General features: G+C 42.7%; 2 protein-coding genes across 2 annotated transcripts; one reads left to right on the forward strand and one right to left on the reverse strand.

Moving 5' to 3' along the window:
• Nucleotides 1-3,065: 3,065 nt before the first annotated feature.
• On the reverse strand, nt 3,066-3,504 carry LOC101652955 (60S acidic ribosomal protein P1-like). The gene has a single exon (XM_004711300.2). It carries the CDS (start codon nt 3,400-3,402, stop codon nt 3,076-3,078), a length of 327 nt encoding a protein of 108 aa, XP_004711357.1. The 5' UTR covers nt 3,403-3,504; the 3' UTR covers nt 3,066-3,075.
• Nucleotides 3,505-3,506: 2 nt separating this feature from the next.
• On the forward strand, nt 3,507-3,758 carry LOC105979422 (60S ribosomal protein L39-like). Its single transcript, XM_013006902.2, has one exon. The coding sequence runs from the start codon at nt 3,513-3,515 to the stop codon at nt 3,756-3,758; it is 246 nt and encodes an 81-aa protein (XP_012862356.2). The 5' UTR covers nt 3,507-3,512.
• Nucleotides 3,759-8,671: the final 4,913 nt, after the last annotated feature.

Raw genomic sequence — 8,671 nt, forward strand, 5'->3', positions numbered from 1 at the left:
AAAAAAAAAAAAAAGAATTAATTATATTCTGGGGAACTCACAGGGACAGTTCTACCCTTCTATCCGGTCGCCATGAGTAGGCACCAATTCCGATGGCAGCGAGTTTGGGTTTTTTGTTTATAATGAAACAAAAGGGATTTTGCATTGAGTTATCCCAAAATGCCATACTGTGTAAAACTACTCCTGTAAGCCCTTATACATGTAAGAGAGACTTTCCATTTTCTACTTGCTGTCAATTCTCATTTCATGGAAACCATCTTTATACCATCTTACATTTTGTAAGTACCATCTTACATTTTGTCAGTTGGCAAATAACACATTTATAATTACAGTACCCATCCTAATAAATATGCTATGATCTAGGTGCTCAATAAATATCTCTTGCATAAATTATCTTTGAAATATGCAGAATCTTAAAATTAGCTCATTTAAAAAGTACTGACCTATAAAGGATGATTTTTTTTCCAATATTTTTTTCCCAATATTCTTGCTTGTCCCTACCTCCCCCATTAGGCTTGTTATAATTTCCCCATTTGTGCTTCATTTTAGATATGCTTCTGTTTTGATTATTATATTAAGATTAGATTTGACTATCTGTAGCAAGGAGAGACAACTACAGAGTAACAGTGGCATAAAGAAAGGATGCATTTATGTGTTTAAGAAATCCAAAATTAATCTAGGGCTGGTATGATATTTCACAGAGACAGAGATCCAGTCTCCTTATTCCAGCAAAAAGAGTCACGTTTGTATTTAGTCATGCTTTCAAAAAATATGGGATTTTTTTTTTTTTAATGTTTGCTTCTGTGCCCAATATTGCCTCATGATCCAATGGGGCTGCTGGAGCACCAGCCATTATGTCTGCATTCCATTGTCAAAGAGAACAAAGAAGGGAGCACTCACTCTCCTTAAGAAATGTCCCCAGTGTTTGCAAATACCAAGTCTGCTTTCATCCTGCTGGCAAAAACTTAGTCATTTGGGTACATTAAATGGCTAGGAGGCTGGAAAATTAAATTTCAGTTCTGAGGAAGGAAAAAAGGGAAAATAGATAATGGAGAGCAATTAGCAGTGCCTTTCTGAGTTAAATATCATGTTGCTTTTTTTTTGTTTTGTTTTCAGATTCAAATGACATCTCATTGAACTCTTTAGGGATTCTTTTTTTTTTAAATCACTTTATTGGGGGCTCATACAACTCTTATCACAATCCATACATACACCATTGTGTCAAACACACGTATACATTTGTTGCCATCATCATTCTCAAAACATTTGCTTTCTACTTGAGCCCTTGGTCAGCTGATGATTTTTTTTTAATTTTTTAAAAATCATTTTATTAGGGGCTCATACAACTCTTATCACAATCCATACACACATCAATTGTGTAAAGTGCAACTGCACATTCATTGCCGTCATCATTCTCAAAACATTTCCTCTCCACTTAAACCCCCGACATTAGGTCCTCATTTTTCCCCTCCCTCCCCGCTGCCCCCTCCCTCATGAGCCCTTGATAGTTTATAAATTGTTATTTTGCCATATCTTGCCCTGTCCGACGTCTCCCTTCACCCACTTTTCCGTTGTCCGTCCCCCAGGGAGGAGGTCACATACAGTTCCTTGTAACCAGTTCCCTCTCTCCTACCCGCCCTCCTTCTACCCTCCCTGTTTCGCCACTCACACCACTGGTCCTGTAGGGCTCATCGGCCCTGGATTCCCTGCATTTTCAGTTCCTATCTGTACCAGTGTACATCCTCTGGTCCAGCCAGACTTGCAAGGTAGAATTTGAGTCATGGTAGTGGGAGTGGGGAGGAAACATTTAGGAACTAGAGGAAAGTTGCATTTTTCATGGTTGTTACATCGCGCACCCTGACTGGCTCATCTCCCCTAGACCCCTCTGCAAGGGGATCTCCAGTGGCCTACTAATGGGATTTGGGTCTCCACTCTGCACTCCCCCCATCATTCACTATGGTAAGATTTTTTGTTCTGATGATGCCTTACACCTGATCCCTTCGACACCCTGTGGTTGCATAGGCTGGTGTGCTTCTTCCATGTAGGCTTTGTTGCTTCTGAGCTTGATGGCCGCTTGATTACCTTCAAGCCTTTAAGACCCCAGACGGTATACTTTTTGATAGCCGAGCACCATCAGCTTTCTTCGCCACATTTGCTTATGCACCCATTTGTCTTCAGTGATCCGTTTGACACCTCGTGATCACACAGGCTGATAAGTTCTTCCATGTGGGCTTTGTTGCTTCTCAGCTAGATGGCCGCTTGTTTACCTTCAAGCTTTTAAGACCCCAGACGCTATATCTTTTGATAGCCCAGCACCATCAGCTTTCTTCACCACATTTGCTTATTCACCCTCTTTGTCTTCAGTGGTTGTGTCGGGAAGGTGAGCATAATAGAATGCCAATTTAATAGAAGAAAGTATTCTTGCGTTGAGGGAGTACTTGAGTGGAGGCCCAATGTCCTTCTGCTACCTTAATACTAAACCTATAAATATAGGCTCATAGATCTATTTCCCCTTCCTCATATAAATATATTTGCATATGTACATGTCTTTATCTACACCTCTATAAATGCCCTTTTCCTCCCAGCTTTCTCTTTAGGGATTCTTGAGGTTTTTAAAAAATTTTGTTACAGAAAAATATCTGTAATAAAATGTTTAATTAAAAAAAAAAAGCTTAATTCTATGTGTGAAGAAAGATGTTACGATTGACCTGCCATTAGGATAAACATGCTTTGAGTTGTTTTTCCAGAACTGACTAGAGACCTATACAAATTCAACTTGCTTCATTTATTCAGCAAACCTCTATTCCACATAAAAAGTGGAATCCATACTTAGTTGTGCTTTCAAAAATAATGATTTTTGAAAGATTGGGATTAAGTTGCTGATGTCATTATTTCATTGCCAGCATTTTAAATATTGATTTGAGTCTTTTGTAAAACTGAAATCAACCTTAAAAATACTCCATGCTTGGCTCTCAGTTTCTCCGCCGTCCTGAGTGTGGTGTTTCTCCGACTTCACGATGTTGTATTTTTTTCCAGAGTTCAGTCTGGTTTATTGAGCACATTACAGAAGAGGGGTCAGTCAAAAAGACCAAAGCCCATGTCATCGTCAGATTCTTCAGACTCTTCTTTCTTGGCTTCCACTTTCTTCTCCTCAGCTGGGGCAGCAGCCGTGGTGGGTGCAGGTCCTCCGGCTGGTGCGGCACCAGCAGCTGGGGCAGGGCCACCAGCCCTTGCATTACAGATGAGGCTCCCGATGTTGACGTTGGCCAGGGCCTTGGCGAACAGGCCGGGCCAGAAGGGCGGCCTTAATGAGGGCGTTGATCTGTCCGCCGTGAAGGTCACCTCGTCGTCGTGCAGGATGAGGGCCGAGTAGATGCAGGCGAGCTCGGAGACAGAGACCATGGCGCGGGAGTCCTGGGCTGGCGGCTGCTGGGCGCGGTGCTAGTCACCGGATGAAGTGAGGGCCTCACCCCAACGCGGCCTTAGCTTCCTCGGAAGAACCGAGCATCTTAATGGCAGCTGAGGAAAGAGCCACGATGTTGTCTTATAAGACTTTCAGGATCAAGAGATTCCTAGCGAAGAAACAGAAGCAGAATCGGCCCACTCCCCAATGGATTCTAATGAAAACCAGTAATAAGATCAGGTACAACTCCAAGAGAGGACATTGGAGAAGAACCAAGCTGGGTCTGTCAGGAGCTCCGGAGGGATGGCACAAATGGCCGCATTTGCCCAGGCTTACTAGCAGTCTGTCCTGCTGAGTTGCATTAAGACTTTTGCAACCATCTGATCAATTGAACTTGTATTGGCAAATAATCTGGTTTCTTCCTTGGTTTTTATGCTCCCGCATCCAGAGTTTAACAATAAATAATGTAAGGCCGTGCTTGCTCTGATCTAGTTGGTTTCTGTCGTATAGCTATCTAAGCATATGCTTGGTTAAGTTCCCATTGCCGGGAATGGGCTTTGTAGATCTTGGAGGCTTTGAGACTTAAGGGTTATTTTCAGGTTTTTGGCAGCACAGTGTGTTAAAAATAACCCCTTTCATCTACAACTTGGCAGGTAGAATCCAGTGCAGCTGGTGGAAACCTTCTGAGAGAAAAGGGTCCTCCGAGCTGCTCTTCGCGCTCCATCTCAGCGGTTCTGGTTTCCTGTTGCTTTCTCAGGGCTTGAACTGACTCCGATAAAGTGTTTTTCACTTCCTGCCTTTTGAAATCTCAAGTCAGATATGGACCACCAAAGCCAACTGAAAGAGTAAAAGCATATTGTGTAAGCATGTGCTTCCCAAAGCATTGTCTGTCTTCTTCGTGAATGTATGGAGTATACAGTGACTTCATGAGAGTAAGGCTTATGTAGTTTTGGGTAATGGTGATGGTGTTAGTTGCCTCTGGTGTTAGTCGCTCTGGCTCATGGCAAACCAAAGCATTGCTCAGTCCTGCACCATTTTTAAGATTCTTGGTATGTTTGGGTCCATTGTTGCAGTTACTGTGCCAATTCTTCATGGTCAGCGGTGCCCTTGGATGTTGTCAGTCCTCAACTTCAATGTCCTTTTCCAACAATTGGTCTTTATTGATCATGTGTCCAAAGTGAGTCCAAGTCTCACCATCCCTGCTGCTAAAGAATATTCTAGTTGTATTTCTTCTAAAACTGGTGTGTTTATTCTTCCCGCCTTCTGTGATAGATTCAATATCCTTCACCAATACCAGAGTCAGGATATAGCAACTCCTTCTGACTTCCTTTTCACGATCCAGCTTTCACATGCGTGGAGGGAGAAGAAAGTGAAGTGGTCAGTGATTTTGTTCTGCTTGGACCAGCTTCTATAGATGCAGCACTCAAGAAACCAAATGCTTTCATTGCACTGGGGAGAAATACTGCAAAGGATGTCTTTCTTTTCTTTTTTAAAAAATAGAGAAAACATTTTGGATGAGTAAAGTAAACCTGGCCAACTAAAGGTCTTTTCATTCGCCTCATGTGCATGCAGAAGCCTGATATGCAGCTGTCAGGATTATTGTGTTCTGAAAAAAGACGTCCTTGAAACTAAAGTCACACTCCTGGTGTGGGTGTGGAATGAGGCTGTGTGGGACCCAGCACCACATCCTGATGGTCCTAAGGGATGGTTGTGTACTTGAAGGGAAGAAATTAAGAGACAGACAAAAAGTTGGGGTGCTCACTTCTGCCATGGCATCAGAAACCAGGGCAGGAGATAGAGAGAATGTATTCTTATATCAACTTAAGTAGCCTTGGGGCATGCAAGCCCCCCTAATTGCAGGTAACCATATGCCTAACAAAGTGGGCTATACCCTAACCCTCGAGGTCCCTGCGTTCATTGGAGGAGTGACCTAATATCAGTGCTGGGGCTAGGTAAGGGGGAGTGACTATCCCCTGAGCAAGGAAAACAATAGCAACATGTCTGCTCCTAGAGATAAAACTGCCGGCCAGATAGCAATCAGCGTGTGCTTGTAAGAAGTAACTTTAAGGTAGCACGATTATGGGAGGATATTGTGGGGATTCATCTTAATTATGAGATTGTGATTAAGACTCATCTCTAACTCACAAGTGTGAAGGCCTCCCTCCACCCAGAACCCTGGCCTCCGAGGCTTCTTAAATGAGAGAATAAAGAATTTGCCCTCATATACTCTCTTCTCATTCTTCAGTTTCCCACAAGGCTCTCCTAAAAGAATAGACATTTAGCATGAAACATAGAGGGAAAGCTTTTAACAAGTGGAAAACAGGGAAGCAAATCTTGGAAGATGATTTGATGCAGGCAAAAGAAAACATTTCATACTGTAACTCTGAAGACGGGAAACATCTGTGTATTCTTACATTTATGTAAGTGGGGGGAGGCTCAAATGGACTTAAACAACAATGAGGCTGTAGTGGTTCATAGAACTGGAAGATCAGAGGTTCAATAATGTCACGCCACCCTCTCCACGACATTGACATAGATTCAGTGACGTCACTCCATGTATTATCTCCCTGTGTTGTACAGGGACTGGCTACTCGCCAAGACCAGGTGCTAGAAGTTGTTGGACCTACCGTTTCCCTTGATCATACCTAGCAGAAGAACTCTCTGTGATTGGACTACCTCTGAACCAATCTCTAATCCTAAAGAAAGGACAGGCAATGAATGATTGGTTTAGGTCTAGTTACCTGAGCTCATTACTGAGACAAAGTATCATTCTTAACTCTGAAGCCCAATGTCAATGTCCTTCAAAGAAATATTTTATAATGCCCCTTAATTGTCTTTAAATGGAATTCCTTGACAATGTGACCTACTCATGTCAGTATGGTATTGTTATTCTGTGAGGTGTTATGTCTGTTCTGACTCATGCCCAGTGCTCTGCCACCTCACAGTTGTTGTTTGAGCCCATTGTTGCAGCTACGGTGTCAATCCATCTTGTCGAGGGCCTTCCTCCTTTTCACTGCCCCTCTACTTTACCAAACAAGATGTCCTTTCCTAGAGACCGGAAATTGTGATGTTAGTCAATCTTGAAAGGACAAATGTTGTATGAGACCACTACTCACAGGATACACACAAAGACAACGTCTGGTTATATGAATCAGTCTGGTCGCCCAAGCAACGTTGTGGCGTGACTGTCTAATGCTTATGAACCACTTATCATTTCCTGGTTAGTATACCTCAAAAATCACTTCCGCAGAAGAGTCCTCACCTCAGCTGGGGTCAGTGTTTCACTTAGCAGGACCTTGAAGAGGACCGGTTAGTTCCTGCCAAATATCATTGTCCCAGGGTCATCCTATCTAATAGACACTCCTACAGTGGTTGTCAGTGATCCTCAATGGAAATTGAGGACGAAAGAAGAGGGAAATATGTCTTAGAAAAGGTGATTTCGCATCTTTTTTTTTTAATTAAACGATCATTTATGGGGGGAGCGGGGAGGGAGGGGGAAAAATAAGGAACTGATACCAAAGGCTCAAGTAGAAAGCAAATGTTTTGAGAATGATGGCAACAAATGTACAAATGTGCTTGACACAATGGATGTATGTATGGATTGTGATAAGAGTTGTATCAGCACCCAAAAAATGATTTTTAAAAAAAGATCATTTTATTGGGGGCTCAACAATCCATACATTAATTGTATCAAGCATATTTGTACATATGTTGCCATCATTATTTTCTAAACATTTACTTTCTATTGAGCCCCTGGGATCAGCTCCTCTTCTTACAACCCCTTGATAAATTATAAATTATTATTATTTTCATATCTTACACCGACCGCTGTCTCCCTTTCCCCATGGTTTCTGTTGTTCATCCCCTGGAGGGGGGAGGGGTATGTGTCCACCATAGTTTCCCTCTTCCTGCTCTCCTCTCCCCACCTTCCTCCTACCCTGCTGGTACGCTACTCCCATACCTATTCCTGGACTCCATGTCATAAGCTCTAATCTTTTATGTGTACCTGTGCTCCGCAGTGAAAGGCAAGACTGGGGTCATGATAGTGAGGGATGAGGACGCCTCAAGGAACCAGAGGAATATTGTGTATTTCATCAATGCTATACTGCATCCTGGTTGACTCATCCCTTCCTTGTGACCCTTCTGTAAGGGGATGTCCCATTATCTACAGATGGGTTTTGGGTCTCTGCTCCCACCCCACTCGTTCTCAGCAATATGGTTTTTTGTTTGTTTGTGGTCTTCTGATGCCTGTTACATGATCTCATCGACAACTCATGATCACACAGGCTGGTGTGCTTCTTCCATGTGGGCTTGTTGCTATTCTGCTAGATGGCTGCTTGTTTAACTTCAAGGCTTTAAGACCCCAGGTGCTTTATCTTTTGATAGCCGGGCATCATCCACTTTCTTCACCATATTTGCTTATGCACCCATTTGTCTTCAGCAATTCTGTTAGTGAGTAATCTAGAGAGGGGCTCCCACCTGTTCCTGGGGAAAACATTACTTGCGTAGATCACCCCCCAATGGGAGAATCCACCTTGGAGTACATTGCTAAGCTTGCATTTTGACCGAATTTCCTTTCTGTCCTCGACAACCCTGGACTTGTGCTATAGACTATCCTGACTTTAGGTTTTGGCTTTTTTGAGGTGTACAGTATTCTTCATAGGCCACATCAGAAGGATCCAATTTGGAAACCCCTGTAACTGAACCAGACTTTACCTTAAATATACCTGTTGCAGTTAAAAGGGATGGGAATACTCCTTTGGACTTAATGCTGAAATACCCTGGGGTGAGAAGAAGCAGATGACTGCTACCTCAGTGTTTTGGCCTTGGAAATCATTGGGTTTGAGCAAATCTCCTTCTTTCTTTCTTTTTTTTTTTTTTTTTAAATCTCCTTCTTTCAAGGATGTTCAATAATTGACAATATAAGGCAAGCAAACATTTGCTATTTCCACATTTTCTTTGGTTTTTGCAATATGTCTTTGTTTTGTGGGCATAATTTTACCTAAGTGAATGAGCATTATAAAAATGTTTGCCTTGTCTTGAAGACAAACAAGTAGCCATCTAGCTGAGAAGCAACTAAGCCCACATGGAAGAACACCAGCCTGTGTGATGACGAGGAGTCGATAGGATCAGGTATCAGGCATCAAAGAACAAAAAAGTCATATCATTGTGAATGAGGGGGAGTGCGGAGTGAGACCCAAAGCCCATCCATAGGCAACGGGACCCTTACAGAAGGGTCCCAGGGAAGAGAAGAGCCAGTCAGGGTGC

Source organism: Echinops telfairi, unplaced genomic scaffold, assembly GCF_000313985.2.
Source record: "Echinops telfairi isolate 266 unplaced genomic scaffold, ASM31398v2 ScPeMD7_7469;HRSCAF=8507_0, whole genome shotgun sequence".
In the NCBI taxonomy this organism is placed as follows: Eukaryota; Metazoa; Chordata; class Mammalia; order Afrosoricida; family Tenrecidae; genus Echinops; species Echinops telfairi.

Coding starts and splice junctions, on each gene's coding strand:
- LOC101652955 (XM_004711300.2), bottom strand. CDS start 3,402: ATGGTCTCTGTCTCCGAGCTCGCCTGCATCTACTCGGCCCTCATCCTG.
- LOC105979422 (XM_013006902.2), top strand. CDS start 3,513: ATGGCAGCTGAGGAAAGAGCCACGATGTTGTCTTATAAGACTTTCAGG.